This window comes from Podarcis pityusensis (genome assembly GCF_964106645.2).
Source record: "Podarcis pityusensis genome assembly, chromosome: 2".
In the NCBI taxonomy this organism is placed as follows: domain Eukaryota; kingdom Metazoa; phylum Chordata; class Lepidosauria; order Squamata; family Lacertidae; genus Podarcis; species Podarcis pityusensis.
The window spans coordinates 73,108,035-73,134,787 of NC_138029.1; the positions used below are offsets into that span (position 1 = coordinate 73,108,035).

The 26,753-nt window shown below is 44.1% G+C and overlaps 2 protein-coding genes across 5 annotated transcripts in view; one reads left to right on the forward strand and one right to left on the reverse strand.

The window, feature by feature from the left end:
- LOC308472026 (uncharacterized protein) overlaps positions 1-26,753 on the forward strand; it is a gene marked incomplete at its 5' end in the record, with an annotated part of 286,484 nt that overhangs the window by 109,881 nt on the left and 149,850 nt on the right. The window lies entirely within an intron of this gene.
- Positions 1-26,753, reverse strand: part of RASSF1 (Ras association domain family member 1) — a 30,014-nt gene that overhangs the window by 1,714 nt on the left and 1,547 nt on the right. For 2 of the 3 annotated variants that reach the window (XM_080994257.1, XM_080994259.1), the window contains exons 2-5: positions 20,048-20,172; positions 3,410-3,514; positions 2,241-2,538; positions 1,353-1,468 (exon numbers count right to left, since the gene is read on the reverse strand). In XM_080994257.1, coding sequence (XP_080850383.1) covers positions 1,353-1,468; positions 2,241-2,538; positions 3,410-3,514; positions 20,048-20,172 — 644 coding nt within the window. Of the gene's footprint in view, positions 1-1,352; positions 1,469-2,240; positions 2,539-3,409; positions 3,515-15,337; positions 15,916-20,047; positions 20,173-26,753 lie in introns of those variants that run through there. The other variant, XM_080994258.1, reaches the window with a different exon arrangement.

The following is a 26,753-nucleotide window of genomic DNA, read 5'->3' on the forward strand; positions in this document are numbered from 1 at the left end:
GTATTAGTATTACAGTCATGAGCTCAGTGGTACTCCAGGTAGAAGCACAGCTTTACTGGCAAGGAGGGAACCTGGACTTGTGGCAAGAGGTGCAAGGGGTCAATGATGTATGCATGTAGAACAAGGCAGAAAAATAGCCAGAGTGTGTATAAGGGTGGTATAACTGGATTTCACAATGCTCCAAGATTCAAGAACAATACTGAAACAGGACTGCACAGATACCTAGCATTTTCAAAATTTCAGGAAAGATTTTAACCTAAGGTGAGCATTTGTTATTGCAAATGCTAAGACATCCCTATGAACAGTGTAGAACAGATCCTTTTGTAATTCATTCTCCCATGTTATACACTCTTGACCCAGGGAATTAATTAATCAACAGCATCTATGAGTAGACCAAGAACTATGTTCTACCACATTAATTCCATTACGTGAGATTTTTTCTACCATGAACATCACCTTTAAGAGCTCTGCTCTATAGTCAGTCTTGTTCTACAATTAAGTCCTTGGGTTATTTTCAATGGGGCAATAAAGTGTCATCAAGCCACAATGTTTGAATTTTTAAATGATGCTCTAGAGAATATTCTTTTTTTGCTGAAGGTTCAGCCCTTAACTTAAAAACCCCTCAAGCTCCCATCTATTAGAATGCATCATGTGTCAACATGAAACAAGAACAGATAGCCTGTATGCTGCTGCTTTTGTTCATAGTTATAAATTAGCAGTAGTTTTTTTCTGAAATACATTAAATCAAAAGATGTTATGATCCCCAGCATTAATTGGCATCCAGTTCAGCATGTTTGACTTCAAGTTTTTCCAACCATAAAACTCAACTATTTGATTGGGGAAAAGGCTAGAATAATTTAATTCAGTTTAAATGCTATGTTTGAACCAAAGCTTTACTCAGAAGGGCTTTTTTTTACTGGAACACATGTAAATATTTTAAGAGATGACAAATAGCACATACTGCATCCCCACACACCCCAATTTTTAAAAAAAGAAAAATAACGTAGCACTGGCAGCTGTTACTAATTTTTGCAAACCCACAGAGCTGTGCACCATGTATGTTCAAGGTACAACTTCCTGACAGAGTACAAATTTGTATTCACTGATTATGTTAAACAATATATTTTTAGAAATGTAATGTTTTCTGCAAGAAAAATAATTGTGGGGAAGAAGTTTCTACTCTGCATCACTAGTTAAAGCCAACCACGCAACTGGAACTAGGAGCATGAGTGTCCTTCTTTTATCTACTGAGATAAAGATAAAAGTAAACTTGATAGCAAATATTATAGGCTTTGTCAGTTCCACATAACTTGACATGGAACCTCAGACAAACCATAAACACAAATACTCACATTGACTTCTCCAGTTTCATTTTCCTTCAGGACAAAGCTCAGTGCTTTTTCACTAGGGCCAGCTAGTAGCCGGAGACGCAGGGGCTGCTCCTCATCAGAAAGCTTGCGGAGATATACTGACAAGAACATTAGAAGTGGAATTAAATGAAGAACTCAATCACCCTGACTCTGTATAACAGTCACCTGGACAAATCAGACTGACCCTTGTTTACTTTAAGCAGTCTATTTTTTGCCAGCAGAGGGTGCTGTTAATTCACTAGTTTTCCATTCCCAGTTCTTTTAAGTAAGCAGTGCTGCAGGGAACAGGTCAGGAAAAGAGGATGTAAGGAAGATTCAGCTTTTCTTCCTTCCAGCCTGCCTCAGTCAGCAGCAACATAAAATGATGAGACACACTTTAATACAGACCTATAATTAACAATAATGAGAATACAGTCTTATATAAAGCTTCTCTGCTACATCAGCAGAAACTTCAAAAATGAAGTCAGAACTATATTTAGAATCTTCAGTAGAAAGTGAACAAACTTGCTCTGTATGATTTACGGACTACTTTCTCTCAACCTCTTCTTATTCTAGGACTAATTGCTAAGATTACATCACTTGGCTTCAGACAATGTACTAATAAATCAGCTTCACAAGTAAGTGCAAAAATTAAGGGCCCACAAAATTTTACTAGCCTCTTTGCTCATTAACACTTATGTTAGTTGTTCACTGCACTCTAACAACCTAAGCAAAGAAATGAACTTCTTCCCATCTGATAAAACCTTCCTTTCCTGGCCAACTGGAACCAATTTTTATTTGCTGAAGGTTACTAGGCAAGCTGCTGTTTAGAAGTCTGCAATATGTTACATGTTGGCTTCTCAAAAAACTGGGAAGGGGGAGATCAGGTACCTTGGTCATCCTTTTCTGTTCTTTCAAAGAGGGCAAACTTGCGGGGATTGTCAACTACCATGAATTTCTTCAGCAGAGCTTCAATGACCTCACTGGCACGTGTACAAGAAATTAAATGCAGGTGCTTGATTGTGTCCTTGGGTAGGTAGAATGAGGTGCGCCGCTTTACTGCCTGGCTGCGTGAAGAGCACTTCCTGGTGTCCTGGATAGAGGGTGCCTTCTTATTGGCAGGTACTGAGACAGGCCGTATCAGCTTTAATTGCACCTTGATGAAACCAGTGTAGGAACCATCTTTGTTCTGTAGGAGCAGAAGTACAGTAAGCATTGCATGAGGGTCACATGGTTGTAAAAGTTAGTAAGAATAAAAACAGGCTACAAGTCAGTGTCTCTGAGGGGCAAAGAAGCCAAAGTTAATTCTCACAAATCTTGGAATGAACAGGGGTTTTCTACAAATACAGGATGCCATCAAAACAGGGATGGAATATGCTTGCAATGATTGCTATACAGTAGTTTTCATTTTAAGGATTACAATGATGAGACAGCATATGCAGACATAGGCCTCTGAAGCTCAGCTACCAAGTTATACAGGTAAAACTGCCAACCTAGCAGTTCAAACGTATACCAGCACAAGTAAAAAATTGGTACCACTGAGGCTGGAAGGTAAATGATGTTTCCATGCACTCTGGCTTCCGTCACTGTGTCCCGTTGTGGCAGAAGTGGTTTAGTCATGCTGGCCACATGACTTGAAAAAACTGTCTGCAGACAAATGCCAGCTCCCTCGGCCTGAAAGTGGAGATGAGCACTGCACTCCATAGTCAAATTCGACTGGACATAACCATCCAACGGTCCTTTAGGAGAGCCAGTGTGGTGTAGTGGTTAAGAGCAGTGGACTCGTAATCTGGTGAACCAGGTTTGATTCCCCGCTCCTCCACATGCAGCTGCTGGGTAACCTTGGGCTAGTCACACTTCTCTGAAGTCTCTCAGCCCCACTCACCTCACAGAGTGTTTGTTGTGGGGGAGGAAGGGAAAGGAGAATGTTAGCCGCTTTGACTTCTTAGGGTAGTGATAAAGCGGGATATCAAATCAAAACTCTTCTTCTCTTCTTCCTTTACCTTTTAACCTTACTAAGTTATACAAGGGCTAAGAATTATATCTCTCCTGAAACTTACCAAGCTCATGAAGAGGTTGCTGTTGATCTGACTGTTGTATTCTTTTATCCTTTGCTCAATCTCAGTTTGGGACAGAACTGGCTTGTCCCATTCGATCTGTTCATCCTGCAGAAGAGCAGGTAATCTGGAATTAGTTTTCAATGCAATCCCACAAATATAGTTCATTTCCTTTCATGGGAAGTTAAACCAACATTTGTTTAGATACAAGTGATCAAGTAGAGCAGTGGATCAGACCTTGTATAAATTATGGAGGTGGTGTCAAGAGAAACTACAGGTTTCAGGTGAAGCTTTCTACATGCCAGTCCTCACCACTCCTTAGCTTGCTTTGGGGTTGAATGAACTCATTATACCAAGAAACAAAAACTTCCTGATTTCCATTCTCAGCTTTGAATGGTAGATTACAAAATCCTTGCAAACAAATCATATGTGGGTGTGAGAAGAGGCTGATAATCACATCATGCCTGCTTGGTGTTACACCACCCCAGAAACATGACTGTACATTGGCCCCATGATTAATATGCAACACCCAAGGATCAGAATTCTCTTACCATTAAAAAGGCTACAAAGTAGACTTATGCTGTACCTGCAAACTGCAGCATCTAACCACACTCTGAATTCCCAGAAGCTGCAAGAATAGGTATTCAGAACAACAGGGGTTACTAGTGTGGCACACATGTGCCTGCAAGGGCCTTTCTTTGTACCCACTGGGTCCCCACCTGCACTGAAATGAAGGCATGAAAGAAGTATTCTTACAGACAATGAACCCCCCCTCCTTCGAATAACAGAATGCCGTATCTGCTGGCTTTCATAGTGTTGCAAAAATAATTTTTGATTTTTGGTAGGACACACAGAGGGTGCTCTGTCATGAAGAGAAGCCACCATACAAAAAATCTGCTTCAGTACACCAAAAAGGCAACCACCCTTCTTGTGAAGTACTTGCTTTACTAATGCAGAGACCAGGGTTCTCTATTTAGAGCCAAACATCTACTCTCAAACATGCAGAAACGGAAGCAACACTTTTCCAAACATTTACTTCAAACTGAATTATGGAGAATTACATTGAGATACAGTTTCACCTCAAGGATCTAGCTCTACCTCAAATAGGTACTTTGGCATTATGCACCATGGTGGTAATTCCAAATGGTTTCCACGTAAAGTAAACTCACTATGGTTTACGTTGCTAATACATGAAACAGGAATCCGAGATTAAAAGGTAATGGGGCGCTCAGAACAAAAAGGATCAACAGAGCCAGCTTCTTAAAAGACATTAACTCCCGACATTAGTAACTTAACGCAGTATAGCCCTCAACCCGCTGAAAGCCAGGAATCTGTGCAATAAAAAGTTTGCTTTAATATGTACATTGTAGCTCCTCTACAGAAGAGAAACTTCCTTCTACAGTACCTCTAGAATTACATGCACAAAATGAGCACCCTTCTACATACACACCCACAACCAGTTTCTCTTTCAGATTTTCAGAAGAAGTGAATTGCTCATGGTTGCATCAGCCTCTTTTCCTGTTGACATCACTCTTTTTGGTGGGGGGAGGGAGACTGTAGGGAATTCCAGATGAGCTCACCAAAAACCAATCAGAAATCTCCAGGGATTACTGGGAACTACTTCCTTTCCCACTGCATGAGTAACCACATGAGCAAAAGGAAATGGGAGAGATCAGCTCCTATTCTCCCAGGGTCTCCTTCACAGAGGAGACCTATGAATAAAGCAATATGCAATCCTCTACACAGTATAAATATAATACAAATCATTTTAGCTGGAGACATGGGAGCCAAGCAATAATAATGCATTTGTGAGTCACTGACAATGTTTGTTATATGACCTTATATACTACTTCTAAAAAAATAAACCAGGACATCTTTTATTGATAAAGATGTATATTCATAAAAATACTGTGAATTAGAAAATGAACACAAACATCAATCACAATAACAAGAAAAGGAAGCATGAAGATAAAATTATCAAAAGCAGTTCTAAGATTTCATCATATCTTAACAGCCTGAGAAAAGCCTGGTGCTTCAAAAATAATTAAGTTAAGGCACCAGGTAAGAGGCTCTCATTACTACTAGTCTTACCTCATTTGGTGGTGTGACCCTAAGGAAGGTGTCCAAGATAGATCACAGCACACAGACAGGTTGGTGGGGTCATAAAGTGTTGGCAACCTGTGCCCAAGTTGTGTGGAGTTTTGGAAGAAAAGCACCACCTCTTTGAATCATGTACAGAAATTAACCATGAGCCAGTGCTGGTCTTTAAGCAACAGCATGCCCTTCACATGGCCCGTTAGCAACCTTGCGGCTCTATTTTGCAATAGCTTGATAATACTTAAGCCACAGGAGTAACTCCCAGGAATTAGTTCTCCCTTTGAAATTTAAGTGGCTTGAGGGACGCGGGTGGCCCTGTGGGTTAAACCACAGAGCCTAGGACTTGCCGATCAGAAGGTCAGCGGTTCGAATCCCCGCAACGGGGTGAGCTCCCGTGGCTCGGTCCCTGCTCCTGCCAACCTAGCAGTTCGAAAGCACATCAAAGTGCAAGTAGATAAATAGGTACCGCTCTGGTGGGAAGGTAAACGGCGTTTCCATGCGCTGCTCTGGTTCACCAGAAGCGGCTTAGTCATGCTGGCCACATGACCCGGAAGCTGTATGCCGGCTCCCTCAGCCAATAAAGCGAGATGAGCGCCGCAACCCCAGAGTCGGTCACGACTGGACCTAATGGTCAGGGGTCCCTTTACCTTTACTTGAAATTTAAGTGGCTTGAGAGATTGTTTGCAAAGGAAAATAGACTGGCATTTTTTGGGCACACCTCATGTGAATATGTGCCAAATTCAGCATTACAATTTAGAGTTGTACAGTTAATACTTGCAGAAGAATGGTACTTGGCCTAGAAAACCTGGCTGTGCGATAGCTCAAGACATTACAACTTGCCTGCCTACTGGCAGGTCAATCTAGAGACAACTTATTTTACCGTTTAGCTGAAATGGAAAAATCCTTCTGATTTCCAATGTTTAAAACAGAGGTGGGGAACCTCTAGCCCATGAGCCAAATTTGGCCTGGCAGAGGTCCCAATTTCATTTTCCCAAACCATGGCCACTTGCCCCACATATGACATCCTATGTGATGTCAAGTGTGGGGCAGGTAGAGATGCAGCTGATCCCTGCAGAACAGCTGCATTGATTGAGTGACTAAGTTCCCATGGGAAACTTGACTGCACAGCAAATTCCTGCAGAAAGCAGCTTTGCCAGGTGTATGTTGGCACTGGCAAGCGCAGGGCTGGCAAAACCCTTGCACTGCAGTTCCCAATGCCTGACATCCTAACATTTTAAAAACAATGTGTGATGGACTTTGACAGGTGGGTGGGACCTCCTGCATACCAATCATCTGGTGCTATAATGACTTCAAGTGATTTACAAATGGGTTGTTCTGCCCAGGGGAGTAGGGAGTGATAGGAATCTGGGCCAAAAAGGTTTCCCACCCCTGGATTTAAACCATGAACTTTCAGCTCCAAGCATCTCATTCTCTGTAGGCAGGTAGTTGTAGCCCAGGCACTTTTAGCTGGCTCTTTCCATTAATTTTCTTACTCCTAAAGCAATGTCACATACCACTAAGCCATATTCACAGGTGTGGTGAAACAAAGTCCATTTCTGTGCCATATAAAACTAGTGAGCACTGTGAATTACAGAATAATGTATTGCCACTTGGTTCACGCAATGCATGGCTTGCAAAACAACAATGTACCCTCTAAATCTAGATGTGTTCAAAGTACAGGGCAGATATTCCACGTGCTAGAATCATTGGCACTATAAATTTTTTCTGTCAATTTAATTTTGCTTTGTTTTGTTTTTATCCATGCCTTTTATATGGCTTCCATAGCTATTATAGGTAGTATATTACAGAGTAGTAGAGGAGAAGTGCTTGTAGTCTTCTCTGTTTCAACTGCTCTTCTTTGCCTGCCAAGGCAAACTACCAACTGCCTTTGGAGAGGATACCAGGAAAGTGAGTAAGAAAGGTGAAATGAAGTCTGCCCCTGCTTCAGCTGGAGTCATCCACTACTAGGTGCCCTGTGGGAAGGATCCTTATGGCTTGGTATTTGTTAATTTTGATTACTGTGTGCGAGTGTTAATATGCATTGATGGTACTTGTAAATAATTTTGGAAGGATTTGTATCCTGAAAAGTGTAATATAAATAATTGTAACAAGTAAGAGAGATGGGGTGCCTCCTTTCCCAAGCAGAATCAAGAACAGAATCGGTGCCATGCTACAAGTGTGCCTCACATCACAATCTGTATGAATTACTTCTTCAAGAGAGTCCTGGGGAGATATTCTACTTACATGGTTGAAATCATCTGCCTAGTCAGCACACTCATTTATGTAGTATTCATATTTTACAAGCATTTTAAAAGCTTCTAACCCATCCCCACAATCCACTTTATGGCTGGAGAACCAAGATCAAGAGTTACTTTCTTCAGAGTTTTCCAAGACCAGAGCTTTCCAAACTATGTGTCACGCAAATGCCCTCCATGCTCCTCCCAGGGTTGGTACCCTTTATCTTTCTTTACCTTGCTAGTAAAACTGAATTACTGTGTCACAAAATTATGCATGTCTAAAAAGTGTGCTACCAACATGAAAGGTTTGAAAAGCTCTGCTATAGATGAATCCTTCAGAGCTAAATTGCTTATCATATCCCTTCAACAAGGAGTTGCCATACTAGCTATATAGAAAGATTTGCAGCATATTCAGCTTAAGGGCAACATGCTATTCCCTCTGTTATTGTGATCCTGTTTAACAGACCCTAGAAAACTTCCATATTAGCTTTTTCTGACATAAAAAAGGTAAAGGATCCCTGACAGTTAAGTCCAGTCACAGACGACTCTGGAGTTGGGGCGCTCATCTCGCTTTACAGGCCGAGGGAGCCAGCGTTTGTCCGGAGACAGTTTTTCCGGGTCATGTGGCCAGCATGACTAAGCCGCTTCTGGCGAACCAGAGCAGCGCACGAAAATGCCGTTTACCTTCCTGCCGGAGCAGTACCTATTTATCTACTTGCACTTTTGGCATGCTTTAGAACTGCTAGGTTGACATAAGGCGGCATCAAGAGGATAGAACAGATTAAATAGAACTACTAATTATCCTAAGCCCTCTACATGTTCTTGCATTCTCCCAATCAACTCTTCCACTGCCTTATACCAACTGCTACATCCCACAGCAGCAGGAAAAACATTTACATTCACACTAAGTCCCAAGGAATAAAATTGGGATTTTATTTATTTTATATTTACCAGGGAATGGGAAATAGCCAGCAAATTATTTAATCTAGTTTCCTCTCCAACAAGTAGATGTTTCGTAGGAAGTAAACAATGCCACCCTCTTCTTGCTGCTCATCAGTTAACTAGGCACAAGATTACAGTAGCAGTGAGTTCTACAGAAAAAACATCTGTCTAAACCTGCCATGCACCACTCTACAGGAGCTTACATGCAAACTGACAAATCCAGCAAAGCCTGGATTGTGGGAAGCTGGGTGTATTGGGGTGGGGAACATTTCCTATGGATAAAGTTTTGACCCAAGGAACAAAATGGGAAGTTGCTGTATCCTGTGGAAAAGAGCAAGAGGAAATCTGCAAGGGTGGAACAAACAAAGGGGAAGATGGCTCTAGATAGGATGGGAAGGGCAGCTCCTGTTCCCCCAACACACACAAGGTAAACAAGTCAAGTTTGGGACACAGGCATCCTGTTTACAAGACAAAGAGCCATCTCTAGGACTCAATCCTATTATACAATTTAGAGTATACAATTTTTTGATGTCTCCTGCCCCTGCCAACCTAGCAGTTCGAAAGCACGTCAAAGTGCAAGTAGATAAATAGGTACCGCTCTGGCGGGAAGGTAAACAGTGTTTTCGTGCACTGCTCTGGTTCGCCAGAAGCGGCTTGGTCATGCTGGCCACATGACCCGGAAGCTGTACACCGGCTCCCTCGGCTAATAAAGCGAGATGAATGCTGCAATCCCAGAGTCGGCCACAACTGGACCTAATCGTCAGGGGTCCCTTTACCCTTTACCTTACTAATGATGTGCAAATGCCATAAATCACAGCTGGGATACTGTAACTGAAGCAATCCAGAATTAACTACCTCAGAGTTGCTTAACAATCATTATTATATTATATATAAACATGAGCCAACACTGTCTAATGGGCAGTGTTACCTCAGACCTAGTGTGCTCAGGCACAGATACCAAGAAAAGACAAACTAAGGCCCGGGGGCCGGATCTGGCCCAATCGCCTTCTAAATCTGACCCACGGACAGTCCGGGAATCAGTGTGTTTTTACAAGAGTAGAATGTACCCTTTTATTTAAAATGCATCTCTGGGTTATTTGTGGGGCATAGAAATTCATTCACCCCCCCCCAAAAAATATAGTTCGCCCCCCCCCACAAGGTCTGAGGGACAGTGGACTGGCCCCCTGCTGAAAAAGTTTGCTGACCCCTGCACTATATAGTTTGTGACCTGTGGGCACTTTAAGTACCACTTTATATTAAAATGTGCCCATGCACTGAAGTCTTTGCCACAGGATATTATACGGGTGGTCTTCTCTCTAAAGTTAAGGGAGATGATAACCAAAGAGAAGGTATTCTCAGCTATTGCACCATTATCTTTGGAATGTTATCCCCAGAGAAGCTGTCCCACATATTCTTGCGAGAATAAATTAAGTAAGGATTATAAAATTTAAAAGCACCAAAGATATAATAGGATGATCCTATCACAAGGAAATTGGGCCCTTTGTATAGCCTAACTGCAATTGTATTTTCAAAAACATATGCTCTTGCTGCAGTAAGTGGTGAGCAATGCTGAAATTAAAGTCGTAATTTAAAATTAATTTCAAGTCTGTAGCCATTAACGATACTTGTGAGCCTACTGACAATGCAATTTTTTTAAATCCTAGAAGCCTCAGAAGTCTATTGTCTAGAATTTTTCTGGAATTAATTATTAACTTTTATGAATATAAAAGATATATAAGTATTGAGAGTTCTCCTGCTGCACTCTGCTTGGTATTATGACTCATTAGATAAGATTTGCTACCACCTGCATACTTCCGTTTAAGATTAGACCCTTTCCAAAACACATGATTTAGAAAGACACTAATTCATGGACTTGATTGTGCCATATGTTAAAGCAGCTGAATAGCTTACTTTATGAAGAATGAAGAAAGGCAGACTTTGCTATCATCATTATCAGTTCTGACCTCAGGAGTGCTCTCATATGAGTAAAGAAAAAACCATAACCTCAGAAGTTAATTAACAGAACATAAACCCCCAAGCGTGAGTGATGCAGGACTGCTAGCTTGTGCCATTCTTTGCTGAAACAGGGGGCACAGCATGAAGACGAAATGCCCTGCAAAGACTGAACCCTCTGAGTCCCTACACACTAACACTAGAAACGTTAGCTCAGGATAGCTGCTGGATTCCAGTCCAATATGGACTCTTAGCTGCATTGCTGTGGCCAGGGTTGTTTTGTTTTTGCTGTGCTTTTCTTAGAGCAGTTTTGTGGTATATGTGGCTTTTATGTAAAGAAAAACCAACAGCGAAGATGGCCTGTGCACTCAGTGACTCAGTCCACATGTGAACAGGAAAGGAAGGGAGCCAGAGAGAAGAAGAGACAAAACCTCAAGTAAAAGAAAAGGGGGGGGGGGCTTGTGTTGGTCAAGGGATTTAAGGTTTAGAACTAAAGGATGACCGCTATTCTCAACACTTCTCTAGTGTCCTCATGGTTCAACAGATTTCCATAAAAAGTGTCAGCAACATAAAACCCATGCCAATTCCAGGGTTCTGCCCCTGTTGATACCAGTGTTGAGCAAAGAATCATGGGGCTTAATTCCTACTGAAATAAGCAGCAAAAGAAGACGCCTGTTGGGTCATACCAAATGTCTATCTAGAAGACTAGCATAAGCTACAGCCAACATGCCACTTTTTATTTGTCCAACTCCCTGGTAGTCTCTCCTCCCTTCCCCGCATATATAAATGAACATGGGCATTCCCTGGTGTCCCAGGAGAACATGAAGACAGACCACAGCATAAGCCATCAGCAGACCAGTTGGGAACAAGAAAAAAAAATAGTTTACTCTTTCACTGGATGGGGGGTGGTGGAGAGAGGGGGCAAGAGAGAGAATGAATTGTTTACATACTGAGATCTTTAAAGTTATTGGATCTCAGCAAAAGTTAACTCTGTATTAGTCACAACCCTTGGCTAAAGAACATTTCCAGTTGTGCATTCATCCCATGTCAAGCTGCACTTTTGGGACTCACTGCAGGGTTTCTAAACTCATCCTGTCTATCCTGTGGAGGTCAGAAAGATACATATATTCCCCCTGGACCTGAGTGGAAACTCATTGGTGGAACTTTACAATACTGTACCAAACTTCACACCAAGGCTATGGAAGGGTAAAGGGCCTTCAGTCCCCATTAGACCTTGCAAACCACATCATGCTTAACACATATTAATGGGTTTGTAGTTGCTAATTTCACATCACAGGTCTGAGGGGTTGTTAGATCAGTATCTTGGATCATTTGCCAACTCCCACATGCCTTTCCATTCCTCCCTCCTACCATTCTCTTCACATGATGCAGACTAACTGTATTTCATCCCTGCTTTATCATACTTAATCAGAGGTGACTAACATTTTCTAATCAACAATGCATCCCAAGATGCCTACTGCTTCTACTTTGTCTTCATCATCTGTTGGTCATGCTCATGAAAACCTCAAGAAGAAGAGCTTATTTAACTGTTGATATCACTGACTCCTTTCTCACTGTCCAAGTAAATTAAGAAAATTCCACTCAGACCTAAGACAGAATGAAAACAGCAACTCATCTACAAAAGAACACTTTATATTTGGGCTCTATCACCCTCTGCGATGTAAGGCTCAGTAGTTGTCACCCTGCAGACAACAAGCCCAGACTCTTTGGATGCAACTTGCACCTAGGTGTCCACCCCCACACTTGCTTTGAATCCTCAGGCAGGCTCAGCTGCTCCTGGTTACACAATAATAACTAGGCTGCCTTTTTCTTGGCATACTGGCAACTGGGAAGGAGCATCTGGTAGCATGAAGGCAAGGCTAGAAAGAGAAAATGCTCTGAAGGAACTGCTTTTTCTGCAACACCCCTCCTCCATACTAATCAAAGAGAGCCACTCTTAATATGGTGCCAGTCTGCATCTTCATAGTGCTAATGTCTTTAAGGGAAATTTAATAAGAGCACTCACTTCTTTGTTAGGCAGTCATATGTATACATCCTATCAGAGACTTGTCTAAAGGCTAAGTGCATTTCAACATCACAAAATTGCTTGTACGTATCTTTTTATAAAATGCAAGATATCAGGCTACTAGAATTAGCTTTAAGGAATTAAGGACTGGTTCTTCTGGTTCTGGGATCTCTCTTATTTAGATCTCTGGACAATGCTCTTTGCCAGATGAAACAAGCAGGTTCCCATTTCAGATATTGTCCCAAACAACTTATTGGCATTGATTTGATAAAAGCTACATTTCAGTTCCCCACATGCACTGCCAGTACCAAGGTCAAGGTTTTTTGCATGATTCCTTGCTTAAGCTGGGATGCTTAGTCTAAAACGTATGAGACACCACATATTTTGATCCAAACACTCAAGAGAATAAGAAAGCAGCTCCAAAAGCGGCTCCCTGATAGACCAAAGCTAGAGGAATCATTTTTGTTACTTTCATTTCGTGGCAGCACATAAAGGATATCATCATCGCAAGCAAAGCTCATCATACTTAAACCCACATGAGTGAAAAGTTTATGACCAATTGGCTATGTTGGTCTTTGCAGTGATACACACACTAGGGCTTGGCCCATGTAAAATTAAAATGGATGATAGTTATTTCCGCTGTCTTGTCATTGCATTGTAGCACCATGTGGTAATCTCATCTTGTCCCCAAGTGACCATTCATGCATTATTCTCAAACAAAGCTTGTTAAACTGCCATGATGCCGGATGTAGACCCCTTTTAAGACATAATCCCACACCTGTCATTACTATTAGTCCTCCTCCCAAAAGGACTCTTTTCCCATGATATCTGGAGCAACCACATGAAAGAGAAGAACAATTTTGCTAGCATGGAATGGCAAAAAACCCAAACTCACCCCTTTTCAATTTATTGTCATACACATGCTAATATGGTGGAAAATACAAGTAGTCAGAAAAAGAGAGAAATACACTCATCCAGGCAGGACAAACTGCATAGTACCATCAAAGGCAGTGCCAACCTACACCTCTGTGTATTCATGTTGCTCTCATCCCATACTGTATTTAAGAGAGCCAGTGCCCTCTCAGTGAAGCTCTGCCTACATCAACGCTCTACATACCGTATTTTTCGCTCCATAGGACGCACTTTTTCCCCTCCAAAAATGAAGGGGAAATGTGTGTGCGTCCTATGGAGCGAATGCAGGCTTTCGCTGAAGCCTGAAGAGCGAAAGGCATCGGTGCGCACGGACCCCTCTCGCTCTCCAGGCTTCAGGAAGCTATCCGCAAGCCTTGCAAGCCCGGTGGGAGTTCCCGCGGGCTCACAAGGCTTGCAGGCAGCAGCCTGCAGCCCCAGCGAGTGTCCGCAAGCCTTGCGCGCCCGGCAGGAGGTCCCGCCGAGCGCGCAAGGCTTGGGGCTGCAGCCTGTCGCCCGAAGCACGGGGAGCCCTCCGGAGGGCTCCCCGTGCTTCGGGCGAGTGTCTGCAAGCCTTGCGCGCCCGGCAGGAGGTCCCGCCGAGCGCGCGAGGCTTGGGGCTGCAGCCTGTCGCCCGAGGCACGGGGAGCCCTCCGGAGGGCTCCCCGTGCTTCGGGCGAGTGTCTGCAAGCCTTGCGCGCCCGGCAGGAGGTCCCGCCGAGCGCGCGAGGCTTGGGGCTGCAGCCTGTCGCCCGAAGCACGGGGAGCCCTCCGGAGGGCTCCCCGTGCTTCGGGCGAGTGTCTGCAAGCCTTGCGCGCCCGGCAGGAGGTCCCGCCGAGCGCGCGAGGCTTGGGGCTGCAGCCTGTCGCCCGAAGCACGGGGAGCCCTCCGGAGGGCTCCCCGTGCTTCGGGCGAGTGTCTGCAAGCCTTGCACGCCCGGCAGGAGGTCCTGCCGAGCGCGCGAGGCTTGGGGCGGTAGCCTGCAGCCCGAAGCACGCGAGGCTTGGGGCGGCAGCCGCAGGGGGGGGGGATAATTTTTTTATTCATTTCCCCCCCCCCCAAAAAACGAGGTGCGTCCTATGGGCCGGTGCGTCCTATAGAACGAAAAATACGGTAAGCACTTTCTCCTTTCCTTGCTCAAAAGTAAGTTAGTGCTCAGGTTTGGAGCCCCACCCTACAAATAACACAATTCTGCTCCCTGCTGTTCACCGCAATCCCTGGACCCATAAACCAGCTACCTATCCAAATGCTACTGCATGCAACCTAAATCGTCCTCCCTCCCCCAACTGTCCTGTACTCTCGACTATGTCTTTGGCTCCTAAACAGTGAACAGACATAACTGGTTCCGTTTTCGAGCTAACTTCAGGGAGACAGAAAAATGAAGGGATTTCTCCTGCTCGGTTCCTCCCAACCCTCCAGCCTGCTCTCCAGGGAAGTTCCAAACAGAAACTCATTCTCACTGTTATTAACCGCAGCTGGTTTCGCGTTTGACCGAAGGTACCTTCCACCCGCTTTCGGTTTATGGAAAACCTAATGTGTTTTTTTGGGGGGGGGGGGCGAGACAGAGACAGAAGTGGGCTGGTCGGAAATACTATGCCTTCCTTCCTTCCTCTCCCCGCGCCAACCCCTATGGATTTGGGAGCTTGGGAAGGAGATTCTAACACCGCGTGGGATTCCATCCCATCCACACAGCGAGATGTAAGCGCCGCGCATTTTGCATTAGAGCCGCCTGGAGACTGACCGGGGGGGGGGGGGGCTTGCCTCACCTTCTTCTCCTTGTGGGGCTTTCGGATGAAGGAGGTTCGGGCTGTGAAGTACTGCTCTAGCTCGGAGTCCGAGTCCTCTTGGCTGCAGTAGCCGCTGCTAGTGGTGCTGCTCCAGGTCATCTCGAAGGACGGGGTGGTGGCCGCCGCGTCACCCTCGCCCATGCCCAGCTTAGGCTTCTCCTCCACTTCCTCTCGCTCCCTTTGCTTCTTCACGAGAAGACCCGAAGATCCCCGCCCCGCCGCCGCCACACACCAGCGGACCAAACAAACCCAAGCCGTCTGCGTGCCCCGAAACCCGGCAGAGCTGGGGAGGAGCTGCGCGGCTTCTCTCCGTACAAACTGCCTCCTGACGGGAGGAGGCAACGATAATAAACACCTAAACAGCGCCTAGAAGGAGCAGCCCGCGTCCGTTGGTCGCCTGCGAACCCCTCTTTCAAGCACGGAAGCCACGCCGGCCGAGAGCCGCCTCATGGAAGTACCCCGCCTTCTGCCGGGCGAGGGCTGCTCGAGTGGCAACAGACTCCCGAGCTCCCTTTGGAGGCGGAGACGCCTCCTCTCCCTCCCTCTCCTGGCAGCCGTTGGGATTGAAACGTATACAGCCCCCGCACGCGCGCGCCTCATTGGACGGAGGCAGGGGAGGCTGACGTGGGAGAAGCCCCCCTTCCCGTCGCGGGCGAAAAGCTCGGCCCCGCCCTTTCCCTCTTCTGCGGGAGCGGCCCGCGCAGTGATTTCATCCCCAAGCCAGCCACGCGGGAAGTGGAGTCACGCTTACTGGCTTTCCTCTCCCCGCGCCTTTCAAGTCCTCCCGGAATAGCAACACCCTAGAGCCGCCCTCAACTTAACCTTACGCAGCCCCCCCCCCAAAAAAAAAGCCAAGAAAAGAAAAGTTTCAAGGGTTGCGGTATGCATTCCCGGCATTCCCTTCCAAGTATACTGTATATATTGTCTGGGATAGGCAGGTTTGTTCGGCTGTATTTGTAAACCTACTCAGACGTAGGTCTCGCAGAAACATTTTAATAATTGGGTGGTTCATTTAAAAGGCAAAAACGCAGTTTCCCGTTTGGTTGGGTTGCTCCACTTTTCTGGGGGGCGGGGCGCAGGGGCAGGGATGTGCAGCTGCCAGAAATTCTGCATGTAAGCCTCACACAGATCTCTAGACTTGGAAGAATAAAACGTACTGGATTTCTGCCTTGTGGGTACAGAAATTTGCCACAGTAAGAGATGACTGTCACAAAGACTTTGGAGTGAAGTGTTCCTATTAGTTCTAGACAGGACTAGAACTAAAACAACAATTATAAAGACTACAGTGACTACCTATTTTATTTCAAAGGCATGGGCAAATAAAAAGGTCTTCAAATTCCACCGGAAAATGGCCAGGGAAGAGGACTCTCTGATCTCCAACAGGGAGTCCCAGAGATAGGGTGCTTTACAGAGAAAGTCCTCTCTGACATTGGACTTCCATGCTACCTTCACAGCATATGAGAATGACCTCTCCTCTGATTGTAAACTGCACGTTGGATTATCTAAAGAAAGGTATTCCTTCAAGGATTTATGACGGGTACAACAATATCTGGAGGGCCACAGATTCTCCACCTCAAGACACAGAGAAAGGCAGAAATTCAATCACATGTTCCTTATACTAGCCAGATTAGAAATATTCTAAATTTCCCAGAGCCACGTGTGCAAACATCACTACAGTCACATGTAGAGAACATATCTGTTATGTACTGAGTTTAGCAGAATTCTAAAAAACAAAGTACAAGCCTATGGCCTCCACCTAGGAACTTTCTCAGATCATTTTCACTACGGAAGAGCTCTCAGGTTGATGGGGCACTGCCTCATAACATTTAGTACATGAGTTAATCTAGTCTTGTTTAACTTTATTTTTGATCCTTTAATCTTTGTTGCTTAAAGTATTTAGTTCTGTAAGTGGTAATCTCTCACCACCCCTTTGCTGCTCTAGACCTAAACAGATAGCATGAATAGCACACCTCCAGGCATTTCTGGTTATAACAGATAAGTGAGGGAGGGAAATCTCATAACAATATATCTGAAGTGTGTCTGAAGAAGTGTGCTTGCACACGAAAGCTCATACCAAGAACTAACTTAGTTGGTCTTAAAGGTGCTACTGGAAGGATTTTTTTTAATTTTAATATATGTTAAGACATCTTTACCAAATTACAAGAAAGAAGATTCTGACTAAACATCAGGGAGAACTTTCTGATGGTAAGAGCTGTTCAACAGTGGAAGATGGTGGATTCTCTTTCATTGGAGGTTATTAAGCAGAGGCTGGATTGCCATCTGTCATGGATGCTTTAGTTGAGATTCATGCATTGCAAGGAGTTGGACTAGATGAATCTCAAGGTCCTTTCCAACTCTATGTTTGTATTAAGAGGTCAACGAGATGGAAGAACATTGAAGAGATGACACTTTGAGCCAAAAATCAGGGATTCCTCCCCCACCCAATTCCCTTGTACGTGCATGTCTGTCTGTTTCTGTCTGTCCTGGGAATAGCTTGCAAAAGCTGTTGCTAAGCAATGTAGTTCCATGGCAGAAGTGTTTAGTCCAGCACGTGGCAAAATGTTAATTGGCAACGAGCAATGCCAGCTGGGCTGATGGCCTTGCATCTCTAAGTACCTGCCCTTTCAGCCCTCCCTGCCCCTGGGACATGATAGCAGCATCTAGCCCCAGCTGCAGCAAGCAGCTCTGCCAATAACAGGATGGAATTGGATCTGTCAGAACCATGATGAAATCTGTGGACCCCTCCCTTCTTCTGCTAAATTCTTGTCTTGTTTTGAAAATGCAAGCTGATGGCTGCATTTATCGAGAGGTACCAGAGGCTTACCACATATGGCAGCAGCAAAATTCTCTTAAGCAGATAAGACAGGCAGGGATAAACCCTCCATAATTTATAGTATGCCTAGTGCTATGCTAAATATGAGTGAAGATAAGAGAAAACCTAGCCATGTGAAGGAACAGAAGTGAGTATAGGGAGCTCCTGAACATATTAGGATTTTCACACTTGTATACTGCATCAAAAATCCACTTTGTGTGTGTGTCTCTTCCTCATTACAGGCAGCTGCAATCTGAAGGGTAATCTGCAACATGTTTAGTTACCAGTTGAAAACCATCAAAAAGGACCCCTGATTTTTATAAGCTTGTCTGCAAACACTATCCTTTCAGACATATTCCTATATACATTTTGGGGAGCACCAGACAAATATCACACCAAGTCTGGCAAATCTATGAGTCCCAAGAACAAAAGGTATTATAGAACACAGGTGGGGAACTTCAGGCCCAGGGGCCAAATACAGGACCCTTGGAAATCTCACTTGGCCGCATACCCGCCAAAGGCCACGCCCTTCACTGGCACTGCTCTGCATCCTCCTTGAGTGCTTTTGCTAGGCTGGAATGTGTCCTTGCAGTGTAATAATGCACCTTGCTTGTCTGGATGGAGAGGGGTGTGCCCGTGCCTGAATTTTGCACGGCTGGAATATAGCCTACTGTACAATGGAGAAGTCACATTTATTGCCCCACTGACTTCTTGCTGCTAAGCCCTGTCCACCAGTGGTGCACAGTCCCTGGAAAGCTGCACAGGAGGGAATGCAGCCCTTGAGCCAAAAGAAGTTCCTCACCCACTATAAAAAGAAAGGAAGTATAGTTTGTAGTTCTGGCTCTTCCAGCCTCAAAATGACATCTAGCGTGTTAATTTGGTACAAAAGTTACAAATGAACATAAAAACCACCTTGCCAATTCAGCAAATAGTGTCTCCCCTACCCCAAAGCTATGGTTCATAGTTCCAAGGCCAACCAAGTTATTCTCGAACTTCTCCATCTCTCCAACAGAACTAACTAACTAACTAACTAACTAACTAACAGTTTGCTGCTCTTTCATGCCATCCCATATCAGCTGCCTATGACAGTCACCTCATCATGCCTAATGGTTGGGCTGGCACAACTTGCAGCATTTGTGTGAGCATTCAAGTTCTTGTAAAGGTGTGTTTCTGACTATTCCAGATGTATTTTCTTCAGTGCAAAGAAGCTATTTGCATTTTTACAGCCCCATGTATGATAGGGTTGCCATATTCCAAAGACCAAAAATCCGGACCCCCCCCCCACATTCGGGGGACCCCCCCATCCTGCATCTCCATTGCTTACCCCCTCCCTGTTGCTGACCCCTTCTTTGCCCCCCCCGCTTGCCACCTCCTTCCATCCCCTCTCTTACCTTCACTGTCTTCGGCCTCCTGCTGTCTTTTCACCTGGGCACTCCTCCTGGAAAGCCAGGCCGGCCTTCCCCAGGCTGCAGTTGGCCTTTGCCACCTCTGAAAAAGCAGTACAGGCTGGCCTTCCACAGGTTGTGGCTGGCCTCCACTGCCTCTGGAGAAGTGGTGCAGGCCAGGCGCTTCGGTGGCTCTGTGGCTGCGGGGCCTGCAGGGACTCCAGCCTGGAGGCCGCTGAGGGGGGGATGAGGAGAGACGTACAGAGGGCCGCCAGAAGTAACAGCGCCATGGCTACCCCTTCCTTTTGTGACAGCACCACTGCTCAGCCAGTGCCCTCAGAGCGCCAAAAACAAAAAACACAACCCCAGACTTTAAAAAAAAATAATTAAAAATCCTCCTGGACGGTGCTCTCACCCTTGAAATTCCAGGCATGTCCCGGAAATTCTGGATGTATGGCAACTCTAGCATATGACTGTCAGCTATTTTCTTACCACGTTGGTGTCTTTTTCCACTGTCTGCTCATTGCCTTCATTCTGTTCACTGTCTTCATATCTGGGGCCACTGCAGTCTAGCCGGATAAGGGTGCGGCATCGGTAATGACAGATGAACTTACAGTCTAAGGAAAATAAAAAGAAGAGAGTCCGTAAGGCAAGGGGGGGGGAGAGACAAAGCTCAGGAAGAAAAGTAACCCACAGGTTTAGTCTGCGCAAGGAAACGCACCACATGTCAGAACTCCAGTGTGTGGGGGAGAGCAAATAGGCTATTGCTGCACATCACACAACCTTTGCAAGTATGATTAAGCAGGAAGGAGTGGGAGGAGATGGTACTCAAATCTCAGTAGCAATATGTCAATTAGGTTTCAAACTGCTCAGGACCTCCTTTTTCCTAATTCTCAGGAAAAGGCTTACTCTAAGCACTGAAATATATTGTGAGATAGGCTAGTAGTCATACCTCATTTACGTTTGCTTCAGGTTGAGCGTTTTCAGGTTGCGTCCCGCAGCAACCTGGAAGTACCAGAAAGGGTTACTTCCGGGTTTCGCCACTCGTGCATGCACAGACACGCAAAATGACGTCACGCACATGCACATGTTGCAAACGGGCCTCTGGAACGGATCCCATTTGCAACCAGAGGTACCACTGTACAGTGGTATAGTGGTACCTCAGGTTACAGATGCTTCAGTTTATAGACTCCACTAACCCAGAAATAGTACCTTGGGTTAAGAACTTTGCTTCAGGATGAGAACAGAAATCGCACAGTGGCGGCAGCGCAGCGGCAGCGGAAGGCCCCATTAGCTAAAGTGGTACCTCGGGTTAAGAATGGTTTCAGGTTAAGAACAGACCTCCAGAATGAATTAAGTTCTTAACCCGAGGTACCACTGTACTTCGTATGCCAAACGTAATCCGTTCTGGAAGACCATTCGATTTCCGAAACATTCGACAACCGAAGCGCAAAGGGTGGTCTGCAAAGTCAATGGAGAAAATTGGGGGGAAAAAACTCAGCAGAAGCTGTTCGACTTCTGAGGCGCGTTCGAAAACTGAAATGTTTGGCTTCCGAGATGCTCGAAAACCGAGGTACCACTGTATTGAAGGCAGACTTCTTTCTTGCCTTTCTTCTCCTCTCACGCCACAAAAGGAAAGCTTATCTAACCTCTGCCTGATCACACCAGAATCATGGTCAACACTTCGTTTTTACTATCTCTAGAATCTTCATTTTAAACTTTTCTGTCTTTTGCGCTTAATATGCAATGCTGGCCTCTCATCTCCAGGGCATTGCTTTAATGCATAGCCATTGTATCCTCTTGGCAGAAAGACAGACCAGAAAATTACCCCTCCCCTCCCCACTCTCTTCAAAGGAAGAGGCATGAAAGAGCCTCTGTCCCAAGGCATCACCTTTCCCTGGCAGCCACTCTGCCGCCTGCCAGGATAAAGGCCTCATTTTAAGAGGCAGCCTGCACTGATTATTTTCTGCTTGGATGGACTGAATCTGCTGCATAGGATATGCGCTCACGTGAGAGGAATGCTTAATGCCACTCACATAGCGTCGAGGCACAATGTCACCCTCAGCATAGGGAGTGCCTTGCTCCCTTAGGCCTCAGACAATCTAGATGGCCTTGTACTGGGCAAAACAGAGAGATAACAGAACATCCACACAAATGGCCTTCTCCAAGTCCCCCTTTTTCTTGTGGCCTCATCAGGCAACACAAGCAAAAAATGGTAGAAGGATTAGGGGTTTCAAATATGCTTTCTAAGTATGCTGCCTTTAAAAAAAAAAGGAAGTAAAAAAGACGCCAGCACACACATTTGCAAGATGTCTTCAGTTATAACATGGAAAGACCAACACACTTTTCAGAGAAGATACATGTTCAGCAACACTATGAAAACAGACTAGGAAAAAATATGGCAGAAATTTCTGGAAATCAAACAAAGCATGCTCATATATTTATTGCGAGAATGCATGTCCTCAGAAATATTTCCAGTCTCTGCCTGGGGACTTAAAAAATATCCTGATTTCTCTATGTTGTAATAAGAGACAGCATTGTAAATGCAAAACCTTTCTGTATCTGCAATTAAGCAGGACTTGATTAATCATTATGCTATGTGTAGATTGGAGCCTTTTGTCTGCTGCAATTATCAGATGTCGTTTTCATGCAGAAACAGCACAGCTTTTACTAAACAGCTGAGCACCATCCAAATTTCATTCCTGCAGCAAGCACCTTTTGTTACAGAGGAACTGTGCTTTCCAAGCATTCAAACACTCAATTAAGTTGCTGGAGAAATGCAATTATTTCTCTAGAAAGAACGCAGAATACCTCTACAGTCCAGACAACTGGTTTATTGAGCAATCTTCCCGATTTTCTTATTACACAAAGCTCACATGGAGGTCAGATTAGTATATCTAGTCTTTATTGAACATTCATTCCGATTTGTTTGCAGGGCAGTTGTACAACAAGTATTCATCCTCCATTCGTCCTGATCTGCTTGTGGGTGTTTATACATCTTCTCATTAATTATTAACCCATCCCACACTTTTCAATCCCATCACTTTCCAAACTGCAAAAAGCCATTCTTTTTCCAACTGGATTTGCTCTAATAGGGCAGGGCTGGGGAATTATTGGCCCTCCAGAAGTTGCTGAACTACAACCCCCAAGAGCCCTAGCAAGCATGAGTAAGGGCCAGGGATGATGGCAGTTGTGGAATTTAGTACTGTATTTAGGCAAATCACTCTGGAGTCCATTACTCTCTCCAGAGTCCATAACCATCATGCACTCATTTTTAGACTGACTCTGTCTGTCAACTGTTGAATACATATGCCTGTTCAACTACCTCAGTATATGTAATGCTGCTTTTATCTGTGGAGCAGTAACTGGGCAGATTTATTCTTTGATGAATCACTAAAATGGCAGAGATCAAGAGCTGGAAAGTAACTGGCTCCACCTAAAAATCATAAAGATTAGTGAATTAATATCTTTCTCACCTACATATTTTGCAAAACCCATCTTAATTTTCCACAATTTATAGCAGCACATATTCTTATTGCACAACAGTAAACTCTTAGGTTTTATACATTCTGCCCACTGAAAATAGAATTGTGGTTATGTTTTGGCTCTAAGATAGTGAAGAAAATAATGAAAAGTGAAAGCAATCTGTGTCTTCAAGTCTCTTAGGCCAGAAGGCAAATATAATTTAATGAGTTTAGACTTTAGGGCCTTGACCAAAAGTATCAGCATCAAGCAGTGGGCCTGCCACTAGCCACAAACATCACAGGACTGAGGACAAAGAAGAATCATACTGAACAACACGAAACCACAGAGAAATGGTAATTCTATCTCAGGGTTCTAGCAGTTGCCAATTGTCTTGCACCAGTGCAAGTACTGAGCAGCAGAAAGCAGTCCTTTTACAGGCAAGTATAAGAGTTGCCACCATGATTTTTCATTTTTTTTTTTTTAAATGAAGCTCCTCAGCAGGAGAAATGCCGTTAGCAATTTCATTATTCTAAGCCAGTGAAGCCCAATTCCGCACTGCAAACTGTTAGATTTATTTCTGATTTGTCTCTTTGCCTGTTCTTTTCGAGGGAAAATAACTTTTAAACACTCTGACACCCTCTAGTGACATCTGCTCTGCTTTACAGGCATTAGGAGAATGCACTTCCATTATCCTACTTGTATCCCATTCATTAAGGTGCACAATTTTATTCTGGATTAATTACTCTGGAATAATTTCTCTCAATACTGTAAATATCTTTAATTGTAATCAGTAACGGATTAGACTTAAAATGAAACACTAACACCAGAGCTCTAATTTATATGGAGCAATTAATGCCAAACTGTTAATCCTACCTGAATTCTAGAATCAGAACTGCTCTTGACTGAAGGACTGCCTTATACAATTAGGATGTAGTACTCCAAAGTATTCCATGCCATCACTATTCTTGCAAGAATTTGCCTCTAGCCCTCTGGATCTCAAATCAATTGTTGTTTTTAACAAAAGCAATCAAGGTTAGCAAAGGTGCAAGAAAAAATTAAGCGTTCAAAGTGTAACAATTCTGTTTTTAGGTCCAATTTATATGACATTTTGTAGGATACGACAAGTTTGTTACAGTTTTCCTTGCTAAGTCTACTAAACATTATTCAGCATTAACAGTGTGCTAGACATTATACAAAACTGTTAGTCAATAGACAATCTTGCAGGATTAGTGTAAATTATGGGAGAACCAAATGTAAGGACACAAGGCAGAGGACATGGTAGCAATTTGAGAAAGTGGCTGGAACAAACAGGGTAAAACAAATGAAGTTCTCAGGGTGTATGGCAGCCAGAGACAAAGATACTGTACAGACAAAGATAGGCTCAGGGATACAAAGCCTGCTATGAGGCACAGTTAAGGAGCTCTTCGCAAATCACACCCACTGTGTTTAGAGCAGCCACATCCTTTCAGCTACAGTTGCTGAAAGGATGGGAACACTGAGGGTAGGCCAATCAAATTACTCTCAGCCATTCTTTGTGCTTGGTACAGACTAAGCTTAGAAGCAAGTCCAAGTCCTAAGAAGACTGCACATATGATACTGTTCCTGCTCAGAAGACTTACTATGCCATCTTTTTTTTTCTGGAACAAGCCTCTATGCCGGCAACAGCTGCTTATCAGGTAGAAATTCAACAGGGGCAGCCTTCCCAGCCCTTGATGCTCCACAAACATGCACAAACTGTGGGCAGGAAGGGCTGAGTTGATCACATATTTACATAGGCTGTCACTAAAATAAGCAGCCACAAATCAGGATCATCTGCGTCCTGGCCTATCAGAACAAGAGAAATAAAACAGCTGTTGTCCAGCATCCTGCAGGCACACACACAAACACAATACTGTACAGTGGTACCTCGGGTTACATATGCTTCAGGTTACAGACTCCACTACCCCAAATATATTACCTCGGGTTAAGAACTTTGCTTCAGGATGAGAACAGAAATCGTGCTCCGGCGGTGCGGCAGCAGGAGGAGGCCCCATTAGCTAAAGTGGTGCTTCAGGTTAAGAACAGTTTCAGGTGAAGAACGGACCTCCGGAACGAATTAAGTACTTAACCCGAGGTCCCACTGTATCTGTTTGCATGCCCCAGTGAAAGGTGTAGCAGAGCTTTCCCTGGCTTTCAGTGACACACATGCAACTTTGGTGCACAATTCAGCACTGCTATCACACAATTATCCTTTTGGAAAATGGGGTTGGCAGGAATTCCAATCCATTGGAATGAAGGAAGCTGGTGAACCCAGCTGATTTCAAAGACCCAGTTTTCTTTTTGACATGGGGCATCCTTTTACATGCAGCATCAGTAGTCACCCCTTAGCAATAAATCAACTCTGGCACTATAAGCCAGCAGAGGAAATGGAATACACATGCAATTGACAAGAACACCAAAGGTCTCCCAAGCACCCAGTAGCCTTCTCTCAGAATCCAACCCAACCAAACAGGACTTCACTGCTGGACTTAAAAATAGGGGATTTAAGTGAATAATATTGGATATGGCCATGCCACACCTGCTTTCATGAACATACACATACTCCCACATGCATTTTCTCAACATGGAATGATTCAGTGGCAGAGAGGAAGGAGAAACAGATACTGAGTCATCTCTGACCCAAGCAAACCTCATTCAGTTAACCTAGTTTCCCTACATGTCCTCTGATAAACAATATGCAATAGCTTTAAGAAGATCCCCCAGGGTTCTACTTGTTGATTGCCTAGTGCTAGGCCCCAGGCCATTGGAGAAGTTTCTAAATTCATAGTTTCAATTATGCCACAAGAACTGATGGCTTTCCTTGGCTGGATGCTGTCCTTAACCATCATAATTTGGGACTGTAACCCCTTTGGTCTTCTTCAGCCCCCCAACTGGGAACAACTGTGACAGTGTGTTCATTCACATATTTATGTTCGTTATCACCCATGGTAATGCTTATAGTTAAACATCCACAGTGGATTATTTCACATTAACACAAACAATATTTTCATTGTGGGAGTTATTGTGTTTAGCTGCAAATAATCAGATGATGATCACACACACACACATGCACACATACACGTGAACCAGCTTCAAGTCCATTTAGAACAATGTTTCAGAAACAAATGAAAGAATTGTGGAAGCCCTTTTCATGCATGGGAAAATGCTTGGTGTCTGAGACCTCTAATCATTTTCACCCCTTACTATTTTTTTAGTCCATCTTGTGACCCTTTAAAGAAGAATTTTGAGAGTCTTAAAAACTACTCCTGCTCTTCGGAGTACATGTGAGAATTTATATAGCTGGAGCTTAGATGGTACCACCACAATGATGATGATTGTGGGCTGCTGATTAGACTGTAGCAAACATTTATTTGGGATGTTCTGAGTTACTCTTAAACAGAGGTAGTTATGGCCTGTGTTAATCAGTAACAAATTAAGAAAGAGAAGGGGACTCCAATTTCTCCTCTGGTCTGCACATACCTACTCCTAAATCAAAATATGATCCAGATAATCAAAATGGTAGAAAAGAATGAGCATGTTGCTTGGCATTACTGAATTAGATTTTGATTCATTTAGTTACTGTTAAGCAAGCACTGCTGCAGTATAACAGACATTGAGAGAGCCATCACTCATGATGGCATGCACATTTTACACACTGTAAATCTGCATAGGACTTCACATGCTCAAATGGCATGGGAATACAATATGGGAGACA